The sequence below is a fragment of the Raphanus sativus genome, chromosome 4 (assembly GCF_000801105.2).
Source record: "Raphanus sativus cultivar WK10039 chromosome 4, ASM80110v3, whole genome shotgun sequence".
Classification (NCBI taxonomy): domain Eukaryota; kingdom Viridiplantae; phylum Streptophyta; class Magnoliopsida; order Brassicales; family Brassicaceae; genus Raphanus; species Raphanus sativus.
In genome coordinates, this window is record NC_079514.1 from 16769971 (window position 1) to 16783055 (window position 13085).

At 39.6% G+C, this 13085-nt stretch overlaps 4 protein-coding genes and 1 non-coding gene across 6 annotated transcripts; all 5 read right to left on the reverse strand.

Annotated features, from left to right (window-relative positions):
• Nucleotides 1-413: 413 nt before the first annotated feature.
• LOC108837201 (disease resistance protein RPS6-like) lies at nt 414-4825 on the reverse strand. 2 transcript variants are annotated; one of them, XM_057008849.1, is made up of 6 exons: nt 4342-4825; nt 3106-4213; nt 2713-3012; nt 2340-2609; nt 866-2029; nt 414-769 (listed from the first exon to the last, which is right to left on the reverse strand). In XM_057008849.1, exons 1-6 carry the CDS (start codon nt 4818-4820, stop codon nt 761-763), a joined length of 3330 nt encoding a protein of 1109 aa, XP_056864829.1. In that variant the 5' UTR covers nt 4821-4825; the 3' UTR covers nt 414-760. The 2 variants fall into 2 exon arrangements, with proteins under 2 accessions (XP_056864829.1, XP_056864830.1); XM_057008850.1 differs by lacking the exon at nt 414-769 and having other exon boundaries at nt 920-1081; nt 1174-2029.
• Nucleotides 4826-5312: 487 nt separating this feature from the next.
• Nucleotides 5313-7701, reverse strand: LOC108855001 (pentatricopeptide repeat-containing protein At5g46460, mitochondrial). Its single transcript, XM_057008851.1, has 2 exons — nt 5526-7701; nt 5313-5451 (listed from the first exon to the last, which is right to left on the reverse strand). Exon 1 carries the CDS (start codon nt 7670-7672, stop codon nt 5543-5545), a length of 2130 nt encoding a protein of 709 aa, XP_056864831.1. The 5' UTR covers nt 7673-7701; the 3' UTR covers nt 5313-5451; nt 5526-5542.
• A 316-nt stretch (nt 7702-8017) lies between these two features.
• On the reverse strand, nt 8018-9311 carry LOC108849308 (60S ribosomal protein L32-1). Its single transcript, XM_018622857.2, has 3 exons — nt 9158-9311; nt 8369-8550; nt 8018-8286 (listed from the first exon to the last, which is right to left on the reverse strand). The coding sequence occupies exons 1-3, from the start codon at nt 9245-9247 to the stop codon at nt 8157-8159; spliced, it is 402 nt and encodes a 133-aa protein (XP_018478359.2). The 5' UTR covers nt 9248-9311; the 3' UTR covers nt 8018-8156.
• Nucleotides 8637-8786, reverse strand: LOC130512213 (small nucleolar RNA F1/F2/snoR5a). Its single transcript, XR_008945770.1, has one exon. It is a non-coding gene; the product is annotated as a small nucleolar RNA F1/F2/snoR5a (small nucleolar RNA).
• A 536-nt stretch (nt 9312-9847) lies between the features above and the next one.
• LOC108854420 (uncharacterized) lies at nt 9848-12839 on the reverse strand. Its single transcript, XM_018627973.2, has 10 exons — nt 12579-12839; nt 12188-12327; nt 11968-12102; nt 11786-11896; nt 11452-11712; nt 11158-11360; nt 10803-11073; nt 10625-10735; nt 10344-10538; nt 9848-10236 (listed from the first exon to the last, which is right to left on the reverse strand). The coding sequence occupies exons 1-10, from the start codon at nt 12772-12774 to the stop codon at nt 9889-9891; spliced, it is 1971 nt and encodes a 656-aa protein (XP_018483475.1). The 5' UTR covers nt 12775-12839; the 3' UTR covers nt 9848-9888.
• Between the last annotated feature and the right edge of the window lie 246 nt (nt 12840-13085).

The following is a 13085-nucleotide window of genomic DNA, read 5'->3' on the forward strand; positions in this document are numbered from 1 at the left end:
CAAATCGGTACATAAAGGAACCAACTGATCAGGAATCGATAAGAACTTAGTCATGATCAATAACTAGTTTGATTGGTCCCTATATCAATAATCCATTACCTGATTTAATTGCTCAAGTAACTGAGTTGACTGAAGTAGTGAATTTAATCTTCCAAGTACACAACAAACGTGTAACTAAATTGTCTGTGGATACTTAAACAGACTCATTACTAAAAAAAACAGAAGAGGCTCAAGGAAAGAGACACAAGAGGCTCAAGGAAAGAGACACAAGCAGACTCATACTCACTACTTCCAACCAAATCAGTTTAACACCAGATTCAGAATATAGAAACAAGAACATCAGATTAGTTTTTTCAAGTCTCTTGTAGGAACAAAACACACAAACAAAACGTTTCAGCAAATGAAACCAAAAGGAGAGGGGAAACATATTATTTCACATAAGATTACAGCAAATATATATAAGTAGAGCAGCAGACACTTGATAAATGCTTAGTCTAACCAAATCGTATATCAATTTTCATAGACTAAAACATAACTTGATAAAAAAAATAGGAACCGAAAGGCAGTGTATGAAATCACCAGTGAACCAACTCTTTGGTCCGTGGCAGAATCTTTAGGTTCTTATTTAGAGGGTTTATGACATTTTTTTAACCCAAGGAGGAAGTGAAAAATCTCTGCATGTCCTCCATTACAACCAGCACGACGACTCGTTTCATTGCCATGTTTCATGAAGATTCACAATCAAAGAATCAAACTTTCTTCAGGTAGTCTGCAGAAAAAAAAATAATAATAAAACTGAGTGATTTATAATCTACAGATCCTAAAAGGTATTATGCATAGGTCATGCTTAATGCTTAATGCTTACCATATTCGCTTCCTTCTCTCCATCTACAGCTGTCCCCACACTCTTCACCATGCTCAGTCTCGTATCATCAAATGCATTAACCACATTGTCTTCATCGGCTTCACAAATTTGTGGAATAGCGTTTGTATAACCAACTCGGTTTTCCACTGATGAACAGTCCTCCGAGAGTCGTATACCCCATTCTTTTAATTTGAACTTGCTACTACTCATATGAAACTGTATATTCACGTAATCGTAGTCCACTTCAGTTGGAGTAGCATTGTCTTTCTTCAGAGAAACAACACAGTCTAGTAAAAGAAGATAACTACCGTTCTGATATACGGAGAAGTAGTCGTGTTGATAGGGGGATTCATAGTAACTTCCGAGTCTGCTTTTGAATTGACAATTTACCTTTGTAAAGACTCCAATGGTACCAGAGGTGGGCTTAGAGTCGAAAACAGCCACAGCGCAAACCCTAAACCTGAAGAATGGCGGAGAGTGAGGGGTCTGAGCAAGAGGGAAGGCCATAGAGGTTCCCGTAGTTCGGTGAGTGAAGTATAACGGCATTTCTTCACCGGACAAGATGAGTTTCTCGTATGAGAGTTGTTGAAGAACATCTTCTTCATCCAACTTGAAGCAGTTGATGAAACTGAACTCGACTTTTGGGACATTATTGTCTGGAATAGAAGAGGAGGCTTGTAACTCCGTGCCAATAATCTCTCCTTCCAATGCTGTGCCACTTGGATAACCGCTCAAATCAGCACCAGTCAATTCCCCACAATGCGAAAAGTTGACCAACTCGAGATGTTTCAGTTTAGAAACGTTTAGGTATACGTACTCTAACTTACCGCATCTTTGCATGAGTAGATATTTGAGCTTAGAGAAGTTCTCAGTCCACGGAGGGACCTCTTCTATTGCTGTTTCTTCTAGATAAAGGGATGAGATGTTTCTTGAGATATCAGGAAAGGTCTTCAAGCGCGAGCATCCATTGAGATTGAGTCGTTCCAGAGATACAAGGTTGATTCCAGTTGGAAGAATCTCCAGATCCATGCATCTTATAATCTTCATGTCCGTTAGGTTATTGAGATTCTGAATAGAGAAAGGAAGCTCCACCATATTTGAGATATCTGAGAGAAACAACACCTTCAAAGAGGTAGGCAGCATCGTTCCCATGCACATCAGCGGCTAAACCAAAAAAAAAACCAATTTAGAGATGTTAAAAGAAGTCAACTCCCTCTATCTATTACACAAAGATTGGTCCGTTTGATATTCACTTTTCTAAGTTTTATACATGCACATTTCTCACACTAAACACTTCCCCAACCAATAGTAATTTGCTCTACATAAATAAAACATATAAATAATCATAATGAGAATTTAGCTCCTGAACAAACTTGGACACTAGACTACACTTAACAAATTCGACCAATGATCCTTTTAGGAAACACTTAGTAAAAGAAATGGTTAAGTAATGAGAATTTTCTAAAAGATATACCTGTATTCCTTCCACTAGTTTCTCAAATTTTAAGTTATCCATACAAAACTCTGCGACATGGAGGCCTTTGGTAGTTTCGTGGTTAATGGGGGTTGGAAGAGTTTCCACCTTTGTTAGATTATTGAAAATCTGCATAGAGGAAGGAATCTTCACCCAACTCAAACGATAGCAAAGATACAGCTTCTCTAGATTGGTGGCCCTGGAAAGATCTGGGATCTCTTTTAGGTTTTCAGATCCCCACAAGTTCACCTCCTTGAGACATGTTAGGTTCTGTACTCAACAAAGAAAAACAGAGCACAAAGCAGAAGTTAGTGAGACATGATTGTCATCTAAGCGGTAAAAGAATAACCATTTTAATCTGTGCAAAACTTACCCAAGATCCTTCCCACAACTTTTCGAGCTTGCTATTCTTCATTTTGAGCTTGACGAGTCTTTCAGGGCAAAAATTAGAAGGCAAACTTTTCATTGGATATCCTTCCCAACATAACAATTTGAGTTTAGGCGGCAAATGGTCGAAGCTGTCTGGTAAGTGCACCTTTTTGTCGAGCATATATTTATTCGTGAAAATTGTTAGGAAACGGAGATTGCCCATCTTTTTGAAAGCATTCTCATGTATTAAAAACCAACCGATCTCATCTATATTTAATGATATACCTAACACCCTTTTGGTACCCTGAAAGTTAAGAAAGAGACCATCATTAGCTTAACAACCTCCTAAGACGTAAAATCTTTTATCAAAAGAAATGATATTTTTTATAAAACTTACATCAGAGTCTTCAAGTACATCACAAATATCCTCAGAGTTCACAATGAACTCTCGTTTTCCCGGATTACGGGACTGTTCACGGACGATCTCCTTACCCAGTAGTTGTAGCAAAGTGTGCATTTCCACAATATTCAATCTTACATGTACAAGAGATTTTGCAACTAGGTTTGCAAACCCAATTTCAAAACTCTTAAAACTATCTTCGAGTAGCAGCTTGATGTCATCAACTTTCTCCAAATTGAAGAGACATGCAATGTGACGAAATAAGGCTTGATCTTCCTCAGATAACCCTTCATAACTGAATCTTAATACATGTTTAATGTCCACATCTAAACTATCCTTTAATATCGGCAGACTGCTTATCCAATGGTCTTTGCCCCTGCCCCGCAGATACGAACCCAAAACTCTAAGACCCAAGGGAAGACTACCCGCAAGTTGTGCGACTTCAACTGCGAGCTTCTCAAAACCTTCATCTGGAACGTTTTTGTTAAAGGCATATCGACACAACATCTCAAGAGCCGTCTTTTCAGATGGGAAATCAACCTCGTAAATGCAATCAATCCCATGGGACTTTAGTAGATGCTTATCAGTTGTAACCACAATGATTCTGCTCCAACTTCCAAACCATTGATTTTGACCCACCAGGGCGTCTAGCACCACTTTATCATCCAAGTCATCAATAAAGATAAGAACTTTTCGATGCTTTAGCCTCTCTCTCACCGCACCTAAGTGATCTACTTGTATGCTCTCTTTGCCTAACAGTTTAGACAGAAATTGTTCTTGCAAGTGCAACTTCATGTTATAGTCGTTGGCTTTACTATAAATTTCTTTACTCTTAGATATGAAACTCCTGTCTATGAAGATTCTACCTTGGAAATGACGTAAGAGTCGACTATATAGAGCTCTTGCAATTGTAGTCTTGCCAATTCCGGAAGGGCCCCATATCCCAACCATCTTCACTTCCTTGGATTCCAAATCCAATAATGAACTCATATTTTTCATATGATCTTTGAGGCCAACAAAGTTCCCAAAATCTTCTGATGGGGTTACTTTCAGTTTACCCAGAACATCATTGGTGATTTCTTCAATCATCTTAGCTTCACCAGCGCTAATAAGAAGAAATATCAATAAGAAAAACATGAAACATGTCATGCCAAGTAGATTATATATATATATATATATATATATATATATAATAAAAACAAGAAAAGATTAATAAAATGATTTAATTATTACCAGTTCTCAGAATGAAATCCGAGGATATTAGCCACATCAGTCAACGCTTTCTGCCATTGTTCTTTCACTTGTTTTGTTTTGTTCTGGCAAGTCTTGTTAAAGATCTTCCCAAAGTCTCCGTTCTGTTTCCTCACCTGGGAAGGATCCAAAACGTAGAAAACCGGAATCACGATTTGGCCCAGCTCTTCCCTGCACCTCATGATCTCCAACAATTCATTCAGACACCAGACTGAAGATGCGTAGTTTTTGGAGAACAAGACCACTGCAATCCTTGATTCTCTAATCGCATGTACAATCTCGGGCCAGATAGACTGGCTTCTCTCCATCTCCATGTCTTTGAAAGCAGAGATCATTTTCCTTTCCAGCTCCTTGAGAAAGTGGCTGAGGAAGTTTTTACGGATATCTTCACCTCTAAAGCTCGGAAAGACGTCGTATCGCCAATTGGGAGAAGAGGAGGATGAAAAAGATGGAGATGCCATAGGGAGAGAGTGTGCGTGTAGGAAACTCAGAGGAAGCTTAGTGTGATTTTATATTCTGAATAGAAAGATAAAAATATCAGGGGAGATAGTATCATAGCCTCACGTTCACGTTCGTCCTGGCTAGCAGTTACGTCGTTGTAGTTCTCAGGGTTTTCCACACGCTAGTTGTACTATTTGTTGACTTAGCCAACGCCATATATCACCAAGTCACTACATTACTTTTTTCAATGTTTTCACTTAATCTGTGCAGCAAAAGATGTACAGTAATCTAAATTATGAAAGAGTATTCTGTTTTTACCCGCATTCGCTTGCTGTTTCTCAGTGCCTCTACAACACTGACTACAAATTCGTCACTTTGCTCAGTCTCATGGCATACATCATTAACAACATTCTCTTCATCAGCTTCACAAACATGTGAAAGAGTATCTGGATTTCTCTCTACAGCGCTATCTCCACACTCTTGGCTGTGTTCGGTCTCATAGCCTCCCAAGTAAAACATTGTTGCTTGTGGAAGAATGTTTGGATTACAAGGTCGGTTACCCAGGGCCAGTGTTAACCGTTCTCTGGAAGCAGCATGCCGCATCCTTTTAATTGAAGCTCAGAGTGTTCCTTAACTGGATTCTCAATAGACCTGTAGATTTCACATCATATCCATATTTTAGTAAAATTTAAAGTTCCTCACATCATAGAATCAAAGTTTGTAACCTTCTGTGGTCGCCTGTCTACCAATAATCCCCACAAGAACATATCCCATCCTTAAAATGATGAAACCGAGTCGGATCCCTTAAAACAATCTCACGTCCCACAACTCTTGAGATAAGCTTAATCACTGCGTGACAATCTTCACAAACTCGTAGATTCTTCATCACTGTAACTGCATTTCCTTCAGCTGTATAAACTAACGCAAACGCAATAGCAAGCCTCTCACTGTGATACCACAACATCTCTTCTTTCTGTTCATCTTCAACGTCATGCAAAGCAGATCTATAGTCAGGTACATAGCCAAGATCCTTCAGCTTTTCTCTCAGAAACTCCAACATCTCATATATTCTCAAGCTCTCTGGTCGATCACCTGCGGAAAACTCGTGCTTTTTCCCTTTTAAAACAACCCAACTGCTCCCAGGTTTCTTCATTATCCCCTTCTGCTTCATCTTAATTCTCAATTTCGATACATTCGACCATCTACCAGCAGAAGCATATGTATTCGACAACAAGACATAAGCAGCGCTTGATTTTGAGTCCAGCTTAAAAAGGGCAGCAGCAGCTTTCTCGGCTCTGTCAACATCAGAATGCATCCTACAAGCACTGAGTAAAGCCAACCAAACCATCTCATTAGGTTTCACAAGCATGCCCTCGATCAGCTCCTCTGCCTCTTTCAGTTCCCCGCTTCTTCCCAAGATATCTACCATACAAGTGTAGTGTTGAATCTTTCTATCAATATGATTTGGTCCGCTTGACATGTAGTCGAAAAGCTTTCTTCCTTTTGATAGAAACCCGCAATGGCTACAGGCAGAGAGCAAGCCAGTGAAAGTAATCTCATCTGGCTCTCTGTTGAACCGAATCATTTGGCCGTATATCACAAACGCCCACTTTCCACGCCCGTGCTGTGCGCAGCCAACAATAATTGAATTCCACGAGACAATACTCTTCTTCGAGATTTCTCTGAACACTAAAACAGCATCGTTTGCATTTCCACAGTCACTGTACATGACAATGAGAGAATTACCAACAAAGGCATCAGTTACTAAACCAAGTTTCACCGCAACGCCATGCATCTCCTTACCCCAATCTAACGTTCCCAAAGCAGAGCAAGAGTTTAATCCACTGGCAAATGTTGATTGATTCGGCCATATATTGTTTCTCAACATCTCAGAGAAAACACTCAAGGCATCTTCATGCTTTCTGTTAAGACTATACCCTGACAATAAAGCAGTCCACACAGCAACTTGGTCATGAGCCTTCTCGTCAAACACTTTCCTTGAATCCTCGGTTCTTCTGCAATTTGCATAAAACGTTATAAGCGAAGCAGAAACGTATTCCTCATATAAAAACCCCAACTTGATGATAAAGCCATGAACTTGTGTACCCATATGAAACGCTGGAGCATTTGCACAAGCGGTGACTACACAAGTCAACGTTCTCGAACTCGCTTTTACACAACAACTCAACATCTTCTTGAACAGAACAAGAGCTTCCCCACTCCTCTCATTCTGGTCTAACCCACAGATCATACTCGTCCAAGATATCACATTCTTCCGAGGCATTTGCTTAAACAATTCCAAAGCATCATCCACTCTACCAAACTGTAAATACCCATGAACCATCGCGTTCCAGGCTGCAGTATCTTTCACAGGCATCTCGTAAAACAACCTCTCAGCTTCCTCAACCTTCCCAAACCTAAGAAACCCATTCAAAATCGCTGTCCAGGAAACAACGCTCCTCTCAGGCATTTCATCGAACAGCTTCACTGCAGTATCCATATCCCCACACTCCACGCAGCCACTGATCATCGAGTTCCATGAGACAACATCTCTCACAGGCATCGCGTCGAACAGTTTCAACGCATCAGCTAACCTGCTGTTCCTCGTGTACCCAGAGATCATCTTGGTGTAGAGACTCACGTGAGGAGACGGAACCTGGTTGAAAACCGCCCGAGCCTCGTCGAGTCTTCGGTTTCGCAAGTGGTTGCATATCGAAACTTCGCGATTCCGGAGCTCAGCGGAAACTGAGAAGCTTCTGTAGCAACTCCCATGAACAACGTGAGAATCAACGCAGGGTGGGAAGGAGAATAATGCTCGAAATTTAAATCTTTGAAAAATGGCGCCTCTCATCATTTTTGCGATAGTCAACATCGGCCAATAACAACAAAATATAGATTCGTTCAAAAAAAAAAAGATTGGAGTTCGGTTTACTAGTGGTTTAACCAAATGACATGGTTCAAGATCCGGTTCGGTAATTTTGAGTTATATATTCTTGACCTATGCTTCGGTACAATTTCCAGAACATGTTAGAGACGACTGTAACAGTCACAGTTTCTGTTTCGATTATATAAATGTAGATACACTGCATCTATTACAATTTACAAGACAAAGAAACTCAAAGCCATGACAGTAAGAGTCAACAAAAAGTTTGAAGTTTCGTCCAAATTCGTTAAAGGATAACTCGCTCTGTAAAATAATTTGTTGATTGTAAGAAAAGATTGTGAACTGGTGGTCATATATTGAAAAGAGAAACCCATAAAAACATTCAGTCTTAACTCTTTAATCCGCAAAAATAAGTTACGAGCAACTGAAAAATTGCCAATAATGACAAATAAAAGTAACAAGATAGGGTTTTTCACTCGTCTTCCTGGCTACGCAACCTAGCAAGCCTGTTGGTAACAACGATGTCAAGCTGGGAAGATCTCTCCACAATGGCTTTCCTCTTCTTTGTTGATACATTGTGAGCAATCTCTGCACAGTATGTCCTGAAAAGCCAAACATACACTGAGAATGCCGCTTTTACAATAACAATATATCAGAGATGTTTTCTGAGGAGAGAGTAAGTACCTGTTGTGCATCATGAGTAACTCAAGATCAGCAGAGTTGTGAACAACAAACTTCTTGAATCCGTTGGGGAGATAGTGACGTGTCTTCTTGTCAGATCCGTAACCAACATTGGGCATCAAAGTCACACCTTTGAACTTCCTTCTCACCCTGGAATCAATACCCTTTGGCCTCCTCCAGCTTTCCTGAACACAGTAACAAAACCAGACAGCGTCAGATACAAAAGAGAAACTACACAGTAAGAAAATTCAGAAAATTGTTTGAGATGCTAAAATGTAAACAGGGTTAAAGTAACAGTAAGCTTATGGAACTAAAGCAAACTGTGTCGCAAGACCTGTAAGTGATTTAGTTTATGCCCTAGAAAAACGAAGTGACCAGAAACAAATGTTTAATTCTAGCCACCAGATACCTAAGGGCATTGTATAGATGCATATGAAAAATTGAAAGTATCAAGAAAATGTAGTTCTTTAGGCTAAACTGTCACATATTAAAGAAAATTAACGAGCTACAGTTTAATCACTAACCACTGAAGTATCAGAAAACACTAGTCTACATGACACAAACATCATCAAGATTTTACATTTTAAATGATAATACCACAAGTTGGAAAGTTTAATCAAGTCAACGTGTTCGATCTGTGAAGACTAACTTCCACCATTTCCAAAGTATCTAAGCTAAAATTTTCGTAAGAACAAAGCTATAATCAATCTGACGAAAGCAACGTATAGCGATAAAGTCTCACAATCAATCACCAGCGAGAAAGTGTTAAATGAGGGAACAAAAAGTTGGTACCTTGACGGTGATTCTGCGATCACTCTGGGGTCTGATGAATTTGGCAGACCTCTTCTTCACCACCTTCTTCGTTAGCAACGGGACCGCCATTTCTGCTCCTTTCGTGAAGATCTCGAAGGCGTCGTCTCTTCACTGCGCATATAAACATTTATAGGTTGGACGGTAGGGTTTCTGATCACATGTGAATTGGGCTTAGGCCCACGTTTTGGCCCATTGTAAATTGCAAGAGACGAAAGAAAATTTGGATGTAATTGGGCTATCATCCCGAAATGTAGAGACTTTCCTCTCTCCTTTTTACTAAATTAAGAATAACTAAATTAAATTAAAAATTATAATTAATTTAATGGAGGTTTGAGCAGAGGTGGTGGTCACAAGGCATATCTATGTGTTTTCAAATGTTCATGTATTGCTCTGTTTTAGTCTATTCTCTGTCTTTGCAATTAGGATTATAAAAGCACAAGGTGTTTAACCAGAGTATTGTGTTCAGAAAAAAAAGACTAAGCAGAATATTGTGGTCTATATAGCAAGATCCCTATGTAATATAATGCTGCCAGAGCAGAGCAGATTCAAAACTTATCAAAAAAAGAAACATGAAGTTGTTTGTTTGAGGAAGCTTGCGTCTACTTTGAGTTTATGGACTCTGGTTTTACATTGCTCTATATTCAAGTATTCAAGTATGCGAGGAAGAAGAAGGAAAAAAAACTTAAAGGAACAATTATCATATACATGTTCTAAACTGTGATGTTCATCAAACAGATCTTAGCTGGTGATGAACACTCACCCAGGACTCTGTAAATATTAGAACGAAACTGAAACGAGTTTGGTTCTGTGGGTACAGACTCGACCCACTCTTTCTCAACCATCTGAACGTGTGAGTTCATCTTCATCACAGCTTCAAACTCAATTTTTCCCTTCAATCTCTTGAGAAACTTCAATGTGAATATCATTTCCAAGTTCTTGACTTCAGATTCTTCGGTCACCTGAACCCCAATCTCCCCTCCTTTTGCGCTCACGAATCCAATTAGCATCGGGTTGATGTAATGCTGCGGAGTTTGTGATCTTGTTTCAATGCTGTGTACCTATGAAAGATGCCAAATTTGAAGATGAAAATCAGAGAGGGACAAGCTTTACTACATATGAGTCGGAAACAAAGAGACAAAGCAATGAGTTTTTAGTTATCTTATACCTGAAGATAATCGATTCCAAGGCTGGAAAGAGAGTCTGTGATTCCATGTGAAGCAAGGACGCTCAAGACTCCTCCAGAGCCAACAGGGGACTTGAGTATCTCCCATGGAGATTTCATCAAAATCTTGTGCTTTTTCGGTTCCTCTGGTGAGCTACAACACACTACAGGAAGTGTTTCTTCTTTGAGAAACCATACCTAGATATTAATAAGAACATGAAAACCCCTCATAGAATCTGATAACCGAAATGCAAAACTATCTTTGGAGGAATCAAAGCCTTCACCTTCTCTGATTCGAATCCAAAATAATCATTATCCTGAAATAAATTCTGCACATCTTCAATGGCATGTTCAGGAGAGATAACGACTAGTGGCACACAAGCACGTTCTTCTTCCTGCATGTAACCCCATGAGTTATCTAGTAAAAAGAATAAGTTAAAGTTCATGAAGGTATAAGCTAACCTTTAGGAACCTCTGCTCATCATCAAGTAGCGTCTGAAGGTACGAGACTGCACCATTCTCACCTTCCAGCTGTTCGGTCTCATGATCATTGAGAACCAAACAAATAGAAACTTTTCCCTCAGAGAATAGACTCTTCCCTTGCTGGAAGAAACTGAAGTTATCGCCAACTTTCTCTTTACTTGCGTCAAAACCAAGGGCTTCACGTGATACATTTAGAGTACAGACCGATTCTCTAACTCTCAGCGCATTGATTTCCTCAGTTACGTTCCATCTTAGTTTCATCAAGACCCAAAAACGAAATAATGAGAAACAAACTTCTAGCAATGGTTGTGAAATTTCTTAAAGAGTTAGTCACCTCTTCTTGGATGAGTTCTCGATACTTTGCAAAGCTCTCTGAAGCAGAGTGGAGTTTACGTCAAGGATATGATCAGCAAGCAAACTCCTCTGAGACTTTTCTCCGAACCTTAATCCATCAAACACATGCTTCTGCTCCAGTTCACATAACTTCTTTTTAGCAGCAATAAGCTTTTTCTGCTGCTTTTTTCGTTCTTTCCACTCCTGAAATCACCAGAAGGCACACTGTTTAAGAGACAAACGAAATATCTTAACTAAAAGTTCAATATGAAGATCGCAGAAGAATATGCCTCACAAGCTGACGTCTTTCTTTCTTGGATCGTTCATCTGTTCGCATGTTCACCTCGAGGAGTCCCTTGGGAGGAGTTATATACATCTCCCTTCTCTCTAAATCAACATCGGGGACAATAGCATCAACGAAAGGTATCCATACGAGCTGGTTCGTCTTGGCACTCCCGTTGCAGGCTTCCATGGATGAATCAAGCAGGACATGTAGAAGATCATTTCCTCCATTGTCGAAAACATTAGCAACAGTTCCAACAAGTTGACCAGTCTCCTGTATACCAAAAATATGACTGATTTAGACTGAAGTATTATCAACATGTAAGAGGCAAATCCAAATAACACACCTTGAGAAGAACTCTCATGCCTAGAAGATCACGACTGTAAAACTCTCCATCATCAAGCTCAGGACGATCATCTTCCTCAGCAAGAAGAGTTGCGCCTACGAGTTGTCTCACCTTAAAGCAAAACAAATCATCTCAAAAACTGTATCTTCTGAAGCTCTCATATGGTATCCACTGACACTGACCTGATCAACATCATCTAGGCCTCGAAACTTGAGAATCCAGCTCTTCTGTGCAGGGTGAGGTCTGCCTTCAACTAATTCAACCTCATGAATCTTATCTTGTCCCATCAACTGTTGTTTTAGCCATCTTCTACCAGGCTAATCATGCCAACAAATCAGGATGAAAAACTCAAAACTTTCTACATGTTTTCTCTTATGTTGTAAGCAGTGAGTAAGTGTTAACCTTAGAGAAACGCAAATCAGGAAAATCAGTGTTTGGTTTAATGCAAATCTCGCCTTGTAGGCCATGGACACCAGACAAGAACCCCACTTCAACCAAGTCCACCTTCCTGTCACTATTGGTTTCCACAGCTTCCTGAGTAGCTGAAAGGTGAAACACCACAGAGAACCAACCAATCAAATCAAGACAACAATCCATGTTGTCAAGAAGCTTTTTTAACAAAATTGCTTAGGTTTCCACAGAGAAAAAAAAACTGGAAAAAATGGAATCAAGCAAAACAAATTTCAAACAAAAATCAGAATTATCCGATAATCTAATTTTGCTAAAGACTTGTCTTTTTACAGCAAAAACATCCAAAATATTGTGAAAGAAAAAAAAAAGAAATTTAATTTACCGGTGCTACGAACGGTGAAGGTACATCTTCCACGAGCCCCAACGAGGCTCAAGTAACACGGAGCACGAGACAGAGCCGAGACGGGACGAGATAGTTCGGAGGTCTGGAAATGAAGGGAAGTATTGGGGTTGAATAGTTGAACTGTTGTGAAATTGATTGGTGTCGAGGAACAGAGAAGCGCACAAGCTCTCTCCATCTTCTCTTCTTCCTAATACTTTAGATGCAATGGTGTGTGTGTGGATAGATAGATAATAATATGACTTCGTGACCAAAAAAAAAAAGATAGATAATATGACCAAATTTATCTCTGGTGAAAGACTCTAAACGAGTCCGAGTATTTCAAATTGTCGTCTCATGACTAAACCATGATTTATTTTATTTTATTTTTGTTTAGTTAGACAAGACCGGCGGTCCGAATGAGAATCACTCCTCTTGTGACGGTCAGATTACATCAAACCCGAGTTCTAATTTAAGCGTTGAAGTCGAGCCATACATCGCATAAAATCC